At 36.3% G+C, this 14,640-nt stretch overlaps 1 protein-coding gene across 4 annotated transcripts in view; it reads left to right on the plus strand.

Annotated features, from left to right (window-relative positions):
* Window positions 1–14,640, plus strand: part of fam131bb (family with sequence similarity 131 member Bb) — a 79,703-nt gene that overhangs the window by 41,976 nt on the left and 23,087 nt on the right. Inside the window, exons 3-6 of one of the 4 annotated variants that reach the window (XM_009292208.5) lie at window positions 816–851; window positions 1,300–1,405; window positions 4,741–4,965; window positions 12,049–12,189. In XM_009292208.5, coding sequence (XP_009290483.1) covers window positions 816–851; window positions 1,300–1,405; window positions 4,741–4,965; window positions 12,049–12,189 — 508 coding nt within the window. The remainder of the gene's footprint in view (window positions 1–815; window positions 852–1,299; window positions 1,406–4,740; window positions 4,966–12,048; window positions 12,190–14,640) is intronic. The other 3 variants (XM_009292209.5, XM_001919486.8, XM_021466887.3) reach the window with 3 other exon arrangements.

The raw sequence follows: 14,640 nt of genomic DNA on the forward strand, positions 1-14,640 counted from the left end.
TTAAAATGAAGTTACCTGTGCAATTAAATTAAAATAAATACATAAACAAAAAAAATCAAGATTAATTGTAAAACATAATTTCATCCATAGACTGTATTTTGCAGGTATTTACCAACAGTCATAGAGAATCTGTTATATTTGAAATGAAAACAGCCACTCATACGGTGTCTCCAGGACATGAATGCTGTGATGGCATGTAACTCTTCCTGTTTATACAACATGCATGAATGGTATAACAAATCCTGTGATTTGTTGAGAAGAGATGTGCTATTACTTTTCTAAGCAATCAGACATGAAATTTCTAAATGGCAGATAATAAAACAATGAAATTAATGAATTATTGAGCATCCCATAACTCCATAGAAATTTGCTGAGACGACTCAGAATAGCTTAACAGTCACATAGAACATAGGTTTTCTTTTACAAATGTAAACAAGAAACTGGTGTGGAAGCCATTTGTTTAAATGGTTTATGGATCTCTTCTGTAACTTGAAAGCTTTCTAGTTCATACAGTTTTAACTTGTGGAAAACTGTGACTAGTATAACTATTATACCAGTGTGTTACTTTATTCCACATGTCTGATAACCTAGCCAATAATAGTCATATCACAATTTGATTTCTTCTGTTTTTTTTTCTTCTTTTTTTTCTCTATTTCTCCGTCAACTTCATGTGTTTTTTTAATGCCTTGTTCTGTCAAAATTCCCCTTTCTCTCTTCCTTTCTCTGTGGTTGTCTCTTGCTCTTTTCTTCTCTTTCTACAACTCTGCCTTTTCCCATCCCGTTCTGTCTCCATCCCTCCTTCCTCTCTCTCTCAGCATGGCCGAACAGACTTTTCATGGGATGGAATCAATGTAAGTGTTGTGAATCTCATTCCTCCATCGCTTTCATTTTATCATTTTTCTTCTGAACCACAGTAGAAATCAAATAATTCACACCCCATTCTTTTGTTTTATTTGCGGTTTGGCAGTGACTTGTGTGCTGTAGTATTTAGACTTTCTCACGGGTGTAAATGACAAAAAAAAGACTACACTTCCCATCATGCTAACTCACAGAGTTAAACAAAAATAAAAATAAAACAGGCTGCTGGGAAATGTAGCTTCACAATCTCCAGCAACAACTGTGCTAACTTTATATCTAACCTCTCTCATCACCTCTTTTCTGTCCTTAAAATGCCACGCTCAAAATTTGCTTTTCATTTCTGCTCCGGGGCACCTCCTGCTCTACCAAAACCATCTTTTTCCTCATCTTTCCTATTTTCTCTCCCATTTTTTCTCTCTTGAATGCCTTCCTTCATTTCAGTTGTCCATGGAGGACACCACCTCAATCCTTCCTCGGCTGAAGAAACGGAACTCCAATGCCTATGGAATCGGTGCTCTGGCTAAGTCCTCTCTGACAGGTGTGTCAGGTGTGTGTCTGTTCTGTGAAATGGTAAACTGACCCCATGTTGACTCCAGACTGCGATGAACACAATGGAGCCAACATGGACCCCTTGTGGGTTTCCCTTTTTCACCACCCGTTTCCATTTACAACACGGTCCAATGGCTTGTGCCATTGGTGAATTCCAATATCCAAATAAGAATAGATCCCATAAAAAATTAAGCAATATGGTCCCCCAGTACATTGTCATGTGGATTTCTATTTTTTAGCTTTTATGCGGTGGTTGACGGGAGAGTTAGGTGTATGTATCTAAAGTGCTAGTATAGTAGTGTGGAGATTGAGTCAGTTTGCTATTGGCTATTGTATTTGTGTTTTTGTATTATTGTTATGTGAAGTGAAATAAAGTTCAGTGTGTAGCCTTCTTTGAACTATGCATTTCGTAAACTTTAATAATTCATGTTCATTATTTCATTAGTTATTACCTAAGGAAACCTTGAAAAATCTCTGAATAGGTTTTGCATGTACTGTACTGTATGTTGTATGTACTGTAATGCACTGTTCCGAGTCTATTCAAGTAACAAAGAATATAGATTATTTTCCCTCTCAATAAAGGTTATACAAAGACTGAGTTTAGTCAATTGTAGCTTTAATAAGCTAAATTTAATGCAAGAAAGAGTGCAGTCTATTAATATTAGCAGATTTACATGAGTGTGGCGAGATATAATTTCATTAATCCAAAATCCCCTTTCCTTTCCATTGTCTTTTCCATACCATGACCATCTACATCTCATTTTTGAAGTCACATTGAGGGAGTCATTTCCTTTCCTTAAATTCTACTCATGTTTATCACCATCAGAAACACTGAGAACTTCTGTTGAATATGTTTTTTTAACATTTTACATAAAACAATTAAAAACAATAAATTAGTTATATATTTTAAACCATTTTTAAAAAAGTAATATTAGACGTGAAAATAAAGCAGGAATTAATACAATCAAAATCCTTGTGTGCTGCTGAGGATATTTTCTACATTATTTAAGGTAATTTAGAGTTTTAATTTGGCCACAACTTTATCTGTTTTTTGTTAAATTGAATTATTTTTGGTGACAAAACTTATTATGACATATATTTTGGGGAAATGCTTTGATATTTTTCTAAATCTCAAAATTTACTACCCTATTGTTATGTTAGTGGCTGTTTTTGACCCATTGATTTCCATTTCATTTACATTTTTATTTGCAAATTGTCGGCATCATATTATTATGTAGTCTTGATTGTTTGTGGTTTTCACTGTTGGAAAGAGGTAAAAGCTTAGTTTCTGCCTTTTGTATAGTTATAGTGTGTGTGTGTGTGTGTGTGTGTGTGTGTGTGTGTGTGTGTGTGTGTGTGTGTGTGTGTGTGTGTGTGTGTGTGTGTGTGTGTGTKTTTGTGTGTGTGTGTGTGTGTGTGTGTGTGTGTGTGTGAGCTTAGCTCTCAGAACATACAGTAGCTTTGATTTGATTTGATTTATTTATTTTCAAACAAAATATCATACATAAAATATCATTAACAAATAATACATTTCAACATGATTGAAAATCAAGTGGGATAAAGCACAAGATTATTATTTTCCCATCCCATCACCACATACATAATTCGTCTATTACTTAAACTTATTTCTTTTTTAACTTATCTCTTCTTTTTACATGACATATATTTTATCTTTGACAAAATTATATGTTTGATTTCATTTGTATATTTATATTTTGTAACATAGACCCAGAGAGAGAAAAAAAAGTACTGCAAAATATTATATAATTTTTGTTGAAATTAAATTTCATCATAGCTTTCTCTTTTTATCCTTTTTCAATCACCTTCTTCATTAAATTGCTTTAATAATATATATTTATACAACTTTTTTAAACTGATTAATATCTTGACATTGTTTAAGAGTCTGATTTAGACTTAGATTTAGTTTTACACCACATACAGACATGCAACAACTTTTTAAAGTTGTCCTTGTTTTCAAGCTTCTAAAATTTAGTTCTTCTCTTAGATTATATCCCCCTTGTCTTTCTTCAAAAAAAAAAAAAAAAACATTTAGGCATTTTGAAAGTAGTTTCTTCCTAGCTTTAAACATAAATTGTGCTGTTTTAACTTTAAACTTTAACTTCAAATCATTAAACTTAAGTATCTTTAATTTTAAAAATAAAGCATTTGTATGCTCTAAATACCCCACATGTTTTATCAGTCAATAGTAATATATATATATATATATATATATATATATATATATATATATATATATATATATATATATATATATATATATATATATATATATATATATATATATATATATATATATATATATATATATATATATATATATATACATACATTGTATAATATGCAATGATTTATTGTCAAGGACAAATCTTACTTTATACACTATTGCTATAGTTTTTGCTAATTTTGATATCACATTATTTATTTGCGGTTTCCAACTAATTTTATGATCCAGTATAACACCAAGAAATTTCATTCCATATACTCTTTTTATAACCTCATTAACAATTTTTTTTATTTCCCAAATAACATAACCTTCGTGTTACTTATATTTAATGACAACTTGTTTATGTCAAACCACAATTTCAATTTATTAATTTCTGTTTTAATCAACTCCATAAGTTTTTGTAAATTATGCCCAGAACAAAAAATGCCTGTATCATCTGCATATAAAATAAACTTAAACAACTCTGATATCTTACACATATCATTAATGTAAATTATAAACAATATTGGACCTAAAACTGATCCTTGTGGTATGCCACACTTCATTTCACTACATTTAGATATGATGATTTATGGTTGCCAATTTCTACAAACTGTTGCCTATTTTTTTAAATAATTGCTTATCCAGTCCAAGGCTACTCCTCTAATACCATACCTTTCTAATTTATTTACCAATATATTATGATTTATTGTATCAAATGCCTTCTTTAAATCTATAAAAACATAGTAGAGCATAGTAAACATAGTTAGTGAATTTATGCATGAAACTGATAATTTGTTGGCACAACAGCCCCTAACATAAGGAAAGGGAGCAAATTTAAACACACAAGGGTTAATATATATATTAAGTTAAATAGAATTTCAGTAATCCCTTTAAAAGCTCTTAATTGTGAATTTTAATTATTTACATTTTTAATAATTCTGTTTGCTTTGTTTGCCATATCACATCCACCTTTGAGCAGGTGTGCGTTTATACTGTAAAGGTACTTCACTCGATGTTCTCTCTTCTCATCCCCCCCATCTTCCTATTATAAACAAATCATCTTGCTGACTTCTTACCGAATTATCCTATCTGTCCTTTCTCTTCAGGAGTGAGTCGCTCTATGAAGGACAAGGTGACAAAACCGACAGCAATGGCTCAGGGGCGAGTGGCACACATGATTGAGTGGCAGAGCTGGGGCATGCAGACAGTGGGTGTGGGGGGCAGAGGAGCGGGACGCACCTCGAGTCTGCACCTACAACAGGAACGCAAGCTGGAAAATGATGCATACAGTGACCTTAGTGATGGAGAGAAGGAAGCTCGCTTTGCTGCAGGTGAGAAACAAATTATAAGAAAGAGAATGAAAGAGAGAAAAAGAATACCACACAATCTACTGCACAGAAGAACCTGTTGTCATTCACTTTACCCTTATGTAAACCAGTAGATATATGCCAGAAAGTGGCCATAGTGAAGCTTAATGCTCTATGCTTGGGACAGTATGGAAAACAGAAATAATAAAAAAAGAATGTAGTGATTTTTAAATTTACTTTGACTGGATTTACATTGCAGACAGTATAAACAGAAAATATTTCATGTTTTGTCTGGTCAACTTTTCCTGTCATTTAGACCTGCAGAAAAAGTTCAGGACTTTTCTGGTCAGGAGCCATTTGTATGACTAGTAATCAGGTAAATTGGTTAAATAAGGATGTGATTTGAAAAAGGTAATGTTAATAGGTGATAGTAATAGTAATAGACAAAGTAATAGACAAATTTTGTAAAGTGATTGTGCATTTGAATGATTAGGTACAAAAGCAGCATCCAAGAAAGGTCTAGTTCTTTAGGCAGAGGATCTCACTGTGGCACTAGGGCACCCCATCCCGCTAAAGAGCGTGGGGAGAACAAAACTGAAACCACCCAGCTTTACAGAGTCCAGACTGCCTTTAACAAGCTGTGTAAACACACACACACACACACACACACACACACACACACACACACACACACACACACACACACACAGCAACAAACAAGCCAAGCAGCATCACGCTGTCTCGTTCACACACATACATACACGTGCTCGCTCGCTCTGGACTCGGGAGCGATGTTGCTAGACGGCCCGCTCCCATCCAAAATTAAACCAGCTTTCGACCGCTCCCGCGCCGCAGAAATCTGACCTGCAGACCTCTACCACCTGGCTAGAAACAGTAAGTGCGAGCATTTTAAAGAGCCCCTATTATACATGAAATAGGGTCATATTTTGATTGTAAGGGTCTCCAACAACAGTCTAATATGCATGCAAGGTCAAAAAAACCTTTCATGATCTTATAATCTGCATTTACTTTTACCTAATTTTCCCAGCGACTCCCATATGAATCATTCAGTGATTCATTTGTTCCCAAACCCCTCCTTAAAGGGCCATGAAACCCCCTCGTTTCAGCAGTGTGTTTTCACACCTCTACTTTGGAAAAAGTCAGAAAAGTGGGCGTGTCCAGCTCTGTTTAGGGGGGAGTGTCGGAGGAAGAAAAGCGGCTTGGTATGGGAGTGTCTATTTGGGCGCGCTGAATTTCAGAGTCAAAACCCACACCCACAGCAGACAATGTGACTGTGTTTACATGGACATCTGTAGTCGAATTATTTGCCAAATTATTAAATGGTGGACTTTAACTGCAGTTTGGCTCTTTCCGACAAACGTGATATTTGATTCGAGGTGCTGCTCTAAGCGTGTATTTTTCATGCAATGTTTGATACCGCACGGCGAATGAGAGAAAAAAAACTCAGCATTTCCCAGAAACTTAGATACACACGGCAGGTAGCGTCAGAAAGCCGCGTGTGTTATTCCGGTCACAAAATCCAACATGAGGTTATAGTTTGGTTGTAACTGTTAGTGCTAACAATTGCACTCGGTGCAATAGTTTGTTTGATACGAATAAAATACGAACTGAATAAACAAAGAGTCGCTCACTTACCAAATCTGTAGAGACAGGACAATCACCAGCAACAAGAGCCGCGTCTTTATTTAGAGGAGACTACAAGCGAATCTGGATCTCAGCATTTGCAGATGAGAACAGCTCTCAGGTAAACAATAATCCTCCTTAGACACGTAAGTTATTGTTGTCACGCAACACGTACACTTGTTAATCCACGCGTGAGTCTGCGCTCTCACAGAGAGAAAATGAAAACAAAACTTAACTGCAGCAAACTATAAAAGCAACACTTCACGCTTGTTTTGCCAACACAACGTGGCGTCTTTGCCGTCTACACTGTGAAAGTAATGAATATTAATGAAGTTGCACAATAGAGCACGCTGATTGGTTTGAACCAAGCCTTACTCATGCATTAATGCAACACACTGTAAGACGTAATAAGACTCACTCTAGCACTGACGCCCAGTCTGCACGCTGGAATACAACGCTATTATGTCATGACCGTGACGCAGCTTCAAAAATTCGTTTCAAACAGGAAGTACGAATTTGCTTGAAATAACGCAAAAACAACCAATTTACACTTTTTAGTGAAATATAGGTGTCCTAATAGTGTTTTTAGCAGTGTGGGACACATATACGACTGTCAACAGCTCAAAAAAATGTGTTTCGGTGTTTCGTGACCCTTTAACAGCTAATCTGCGCTGATTGGACCGATGACAGCCTGCTGTGATTGGTCGACACTGACAGCCTTCAGTGCGAGACAGATTGAAATGCCCAGCGGCTAATCAACAATATAAAAGTAGTTACAGTGCATATACGCTTCATAGTGTAAAGCGTGGTAAACACATTACCCTCCTCAGAGGACACAACACCAAAACTTTCAAAAACATATAGAACGCACATTCGTCTAGAGCGCCAGTTCAGCTTGCTGGGTGCAAATTAGACAGCTCACCTCGAACCAGAGCTGAACTATTTTGAAGTGTGATGGTTGCATGCATGTAGGAACAGCTGACTGTCCATAAGCAAAGGTGCACGCGTCACCTTTTTAATGTGGCTTTACACGCGATATGAGAATATAGCGAGTTAACCTGATACAGTAGACGCAATTACAAATAACAAAACACAAATAAATACATAATTTGCAAGCTAGAGTATACGAGGCAACAATTTTAATCGCACATACTTACACTTGTGAAATGGAGGAAGAAACTGATGCACTGATCCATGTTCTGACAGACTTTACTGATCCTTTCTTTAACAAACGGCCGATGAAGTCTTCTTTGTTAGCATGTAGTTTCCAGAAGCACTCAGACTGCTCAGGGCAGGGCTATAATGCTAAGGGTTCATCTTTGGATAGAGACTCAATAATATCCATCTGCACAGTGTGACATTCGACCTGTGTCTTTGTGTGTGTGTGGCTTTTTTTCTGTGTTAGTGGGCGGGGCCGCAGGTTTCAAATCTCCCGAGTTTGCGCGCGCAACTACTTGTGTTTTGTAGTCATGTCATCGTGAAACACCTTATGGCTCTTTATTAAGACGACTCGTTTAAAGCACTACAGTATGTTCACTATGACTCTTTTATAGATAAATCAATAGTTTTAAACACTGTACACTTACAGATTTAAGCCTTAGCTGGATATTTCACTTCACTTAGAGCTGTGTTACACACTACATGGAAGGGCATTTTCAAAAACAAATAATATGGGCTCTTTAATAGAACCTTACATGATCTTTTGCACTCTCGGCAACATTCCAGGTTGACTGGCCACTCTGTCTTCCACAGATGCTTTTTACATAAAACATTGCCTAATCAAGTCCTGAAAACACCTGTGAAAGATGGAGTAAAATTAAACATGTTCATCAATCTTTGCTAAAGGTCCAGCTTTGTCAGGGCCTACCTCCTGGCCCATCTGAACCTATGTTGGCTGAGTCTGCTAGGTATTTGAAGGTCTTATGATTGAGGTGGGAAGTAGATTGCAGCCTGAAGTATTGCCTTCTTACCAATTGGGGTCAATTAATAAAGTGGTAAGAAGAACTGGGAGACCACTGCAGGTCAACATTCTAACCTGCACCACCATGAATTTATGGAATTCATGTTGATAGACGCTAGGTTTTCATTTACTGAAAAATGTTCTGGTACAATGTCAAAGATCATCTGAGGCTGTAATTCAGCAATCTTTAAACATATCGAAGTCGAACTTTAGGTGTGTCATTGGCACCTTAAAATAACCATAATACATTTGGTAACAGCGTCACTCGGTATAAACCCTTAAGTAACTATTACTAATGATTCATAAATATGCTAATAACTTTAGACTGCATATGTTTATTGTGGTACAATTGATTTCAATTTGAGTTACGCACAGAACATTGATAGCAGTTATGCCATTTAGATTTTGTTCAAAAACATTTTCCTTCTACACCGTTTCCCGAAATATCACAAAATTGTACTAATTTTCAGACCATGATGACCAAATCATGTGAAATTTATGTCCATAGACAAAATTGTTTTTGTTAACAGCACCAACAAATCTGCTAGTATAATGACAAACTGCATTTGAGGTTGTCTCTTTGCAATACTAAATATATTTCCACCAAACTATAAATCTGCCGCCTATTGGTCAAAAGTTATAAACCAGGAAATCATCAATGCTAATTGTTTTCATGATTTTCTGATATTTTAAGTGAAACATACTTCATATTTATTAAAATACTGCTTCACTTGGTCGAATGCTACTCACTAACTTTGTTGCTTCTGGCCTCTCGAATGCTTTGATCATTCTGGCTCTGGACTGCTTGGCCCCTTAATTGCTGCTTGCAGCTATAATTTGTTTTGTTAATATTTTCTTTAAATTGTTTGTTTTGTTTTGGTTCTTCTTAATTGTGTGCTGTAGAAACACTGAGTGCATTAAAGTGTGATCTGAGTGCGCGGTGGTGTGTGCGTGCCAAGTTTACTTGTAATTCACCATGTGGGAACCTCAGTCCTGCTGGTATTGTGGTTTTATTTTGGGATTTTTTTTAATATTCACTTAAAATATTCACTTGATAAGGTGATAAGCCACTAATCCAACACAGCCACAGAAAGATACCAACACGCATACAACATACCATACAACAGTGTAAAAAAACATGTTTTAAACTTGGTCCATTCAAAAAGAGGTTAAAAATCACTGCCTACAAGAGTATAGAGCACTTACCTGAACTCAAAAACACTGAACTGACAGACAGTAAAGATGGATGCAATACATCCCAAACAACAAATCATCAGGTTTTAAAAAGGCATTGATACTTGCTGATATGCTGATTCCGACGTCAGTCGGGCAACAGCATCAAATTATACGTTACATACCTAAAAAGTATCAAAAGTATGTTATGTTGTACAACTGGCACACTATTTGTCAAACTATAATGAGTTTAGTCCTCTGCTTGGCATTTGCTACCAGCAAAGGCATAGGGGAAAAGGATGGACTAGTGCTGATACTGGCAGCTGATACTGATAAAGAATTAAATATAACATTGCACAGATGCAGGTCTTGTAAACAACGTAAATTTTGTATATACAATACACCTCACTACTTCTTCATCCTGACAGAAGTTTTCTAAAAGTTTCGGTTTCAGTGACCAAAATGGCTAAGGACTCACTAACACTAGGTACAGTTGCCTCGAACCGGGCCAAAGCATGCTTGTCCCCCCTCCCGTCCCCCCCCGACGGCCCGCACTCACACCACAATTGGGCCTGGGCACACTTACGGCATCGATCCTGCGCTGTTCAGTGAGAAGCGCTCTTACTCAGCAGCACAGTGGAGATTTCTCTAGCTATATTGTTTCAGTCGTTCGATATGCAGTGACATGCAGTCAAATATTTCGCCAAACAGTCATTAGGGATGTGGTGACACACAGTCAGATATTTTGCCGAACAGATCCACCACTTTTGGCGCTCAGAAACAATCATAAAGCCCTCTTGCTGCAGGAATGAGGAGGTTTGCTGAAGGTGCGCAGCTGTCGTGCAGTGAGGGGTTTGCGTCTTTAATAAACTACGGCAGTTTGCGTTCACTGAACAGTAAGAATGATTAATAGATCCATATGAAACAGTCCCTTAAAGTCACGTCTTGCTTTCAGCTTCGGGCTTTGGCGCGTTTTGCACTCACACTACAAGCGTACCGCGCCAAAGCCCAAGTGAACCGCGCTCAGGCCCAGCTCTTCCAACCAGGCCAGGTCCATCCAAGTGTACCGTGCCTGAGCCCGATTCAGTGCACTCACTTCTCAAATGATCCAGGAAATGGGCCTGGACACGGTTTGGATAGCATAGTGTGAGAAGGCCCTTAAACTCCAATGCCCATATAGACAAGGCCTAAGGGCCCTATCATACACGCGGCGCAGTGTGGCGCAAGACGTGGCGCAAGACGTGGCGCAAGACGTGGCGCAAGACGTGGCGCAATAGTCTTTGGTAGTTTAAGCTTGGCGCAAGAGTCGTTTTGAGGCGTTGCGCTACGCTGTTTAAATAGCAAATGCATTAGCGCTCATTTGTGCGCCCATAGGCGTTCTGGTCTAAAAAGGAAGGCGTTCTGAGGTGGACTGCTGGCGCGTTGCTATTTTGAGAAACTATAATAGATTTTTCATTAAATCAAAACTAACCCGGTCTAAACTCCAGTGCAGAGTTGCGCCTCGCTCATGCACTGCTTAATACGCACAAGACAGCAATAGGCAAATATCTTTACATACGAAAAAATGTAAATATTAAGGATATATATAGGATATAATAAGAATAGATATAAAATATAAATATAAAGGATTAAAATATTACAAAACATATTATTTTCTAGCCTACATAAATATGAAAAACCACTGCTCAGCATGTGTTTTAGGATATAGCATGTGTTTTAGGGAGTCTGCTTGTTAACAAGAGTCCATTATTAATGTCCAAATAACCCTTAATTAATCACCTAATTATGTAATTATCTGTCATTAAATTCAGTCAGAATGGATTGCTTTTTGAAAAGAATCCTCACAAGAAAATTATAAACTTTAGTGTATATTTTTTATCTGTGTCAGTAAAATTAAAGTTACAAGTAATTTTATGGGTTTAGGGTTAAACTAATACGTCACAAACATCTGCTATAATGAGGCCAATATACAGTACTGCTGCATTCAGTAGTTGAATAGCAGTAGCATCACTAGCATCTACAAAATGCAAACATGTTTTAATACACATCATGAATTCATAACTGGCTCAGCCCTTCACTCTTTTGGGCCATGTTTCCACCTGGTATTAACCTGCATTTCATCTGATAACAAAATGTGATCAGTTAATGCAGTACCTTACCACCTACAACTAACATATGTTTAAAGCACGTGTCTTGAGACCACAATTCAAGACCTGGACCTTATACTTACATTTCTTATAAATCTTAAAATGCTACACAATTTTTTTTTTTTAAATACTATTGAGCAACAATTATAATCTAAAAAATCTTAATTTTTTTTATCCTGTCAGGTGTGCTTCAACAGTTTGCAATTTCTGAGGCGACACTGCTGGCCTGGAGTTCAATGGATGGGGAAAGCACAAGCATTGGATCCAATCAGGGGAGTGTAGCCCACCTAAGTGAGGCCAACCAGGAAAGCATCACCAGCCGAGGTACTGACTAATCATTATACATCTTCTTTTTACTGCACTTTACAGTGTAAACTTACAGGAATAAAACCAACTTAGAACTAGTACTCCCATGTCACAATGTGAGCACAGTACTCTGTCATAATGAATAATCAAAGCCTTTTTCCAACCACTTAGCTCATCTTTTAATCTCAGCTCAAAGAGTGTTTGTAGATGTTTTGGTTTAAATCCTTAGCTAATTCCTTAAGAACTGAAAAAAAAAAATGTATTTAGTTTCTTCTTATTTAGCTTCATCAGATTTCTATATGAAAAATTTTTCCCCCTAGAGAGAGAGGGTGGTATTGTTCAACTGCACAGATTTAAAATGCACTGCACACTGGGTTTTGAATAAATGAATATCTAAAGGTCAGGGGCCTGTGACTCGCGGGAGAATGGGAACTAATCCACTGAACTGTTCAGTACAGCCTCAAAAACTTTGAACGAGAGCTCAGTACAATGAAAGCTATCTGCATGCAAAATGACAACATGTTACAGACAGATAATGCAATAATTATGTCATATGCTAGGGCAGAGCTATGATAAAACTTAAACAATTTTCACAGCCTTCCCAAAATGCTTATATTTATGGATACAACATGTGCCACAAGTCAATATAAGTCAATAAAAGTCTTTATATGAATAAAATAATAATAACAATTATAAGTGACACATTTTGATCAATGTCGGAATTTACCTTAAAAGTTTATATGCAAACAGCGATTTAATTTTTTTTATTCAAATCATACTTAAGTAAAGAAATAGTTGAAAAATTATTGTAATAAAAATATATAGTTAAAAATAAAAATGTAATAAAGCATATCGCCAAAAAGATCTTTAATTGCTAAAGGGATCCATTTCTGTGAGGCAATTAAAGACACAGGGCCCTATCATACACCCGGCGCAAGGCAGGGCGCAAATGTTATTTGCTTGTTTCAGCTTGATGCAAGTGTTGTTTTGCTGTTTTGCACCATGTTGTTTAAATAGCAAATGCATTTGCGCTCATATGTGCACCCATAGGCGTTCTGGTCTGAAAAGGAAGGCGTTCTGAGGCGCACTGCTGGCGTATTGCTATTTTGAGAAACTATAATAGATTTTCATTAGACCAAAACAAACCCGGTCTAAACTCCAGCGCAGAGTTGCGCCTCGCTTACACACTGCTTAATATCCTACACACAAGATGTAGAGCAATACGCAAATATCTTTATATGAAAAAATTTTAATATTAAGGATATATATAGGATATAATAAGAATATGTATAAGATATAAATATAAAGGATTAAAATATTACAAAACATATTATTTTCTAGCCTACATAAATATGAAAAACCCCTGCTTTTATGTCTTCTTCTTCTCTGGAGGCTTTTTCAGTTCATTCATAACAATTTGCTTTTGTATAATGTTATTATTATTAACAGTATTATTTATTAAATCCATATTTATATTTGTTTTATTAAAAACAAGCTTAGATTTGCCCACCTGCAGGTTTTAGACCATATGGGGCACAGCATGTGTTTTAGGATATAACTCAGGTTTTTGAACACACTTCGTTATTATTGCTCATTTATTCGTTTAGACATTACAACTGAATTTAGAAATAGTTTTAAAACAAATATTTAACAAACAAAATTAATGATTTATAGGCTAATTTATGTCTGTGAGTAAAGGTTTCCCTATCCAGAAGAGCGAAAGTAAAAGTAGATCGATTATCTCTCATTCTTGAGCAGTAGATGCTCTGTCTAACTGTTTTCTGTTAAAAAACTGTTAACTGTTAACTGTTTGCTTGTGAAATGCTCAGTTTTTCCACTTACACTTACTTTGCGTCCTGTAAATAGCAAATGCGATTATGCCGCGACACAGCTGACTCTTAAAGCGAATGGGAGATGAGACTCTGATTGGTTTATTCTCAAAACACACCTATAACTCATTAAGAAAATAAACTTAACCCTTTTAGACCATGAGCCACGGTGCAAAGCGGATTTTGCCGTCCTTAAATTAGCTAATATGGATTCTGACACACCCTGAAAGCGTTTGCGCCCTGCGCTTTACGTTTAGCGCATGGACCGTCAAAATAGAGCCCATAATGTGAAAAATGCAAATAAAACGTAGAGAAAAAAAAAGTAGAGATTTCTATATTTACTTTCTATATTTACTTTCACTTTTCATTGCAGACAATACAAAAAAACATTATTATTAATGTGTTCCTCGTGATTTCTATTTTTATTTTGTTTTGTTTTAATTAAACATATATTCATACTTTGGTTATTGCAACACATTTAAAAAAAGTTGGAACAGTATTGCGTTTACCACTTTGTAATGTTGCCATAACTTTTCACAACACTTAAAAGATGTTTAGGGATTGAAAACACAAAGTGATGAATTTTTATTATGATTATTTTTTTTCCCATTCTTCCTGCAAATGTCTTATGGTGTGCAAC

This window comes from Danio rerio, chromosome 16 (assembly GCF_049306965.1).
Source record: "Danio rerio strain Tuebingen ecotype United States chromosome 16, GRCz12tu, whole genome shotgun sequence".
In the NCBI taxonomy this organism is placed as follows: domain Eukaryota; kingdom Metazoa; phylum Chordata; class Actinopteri; order Cypriniformes; family Danionidae; genus Danio; species Danio rerio.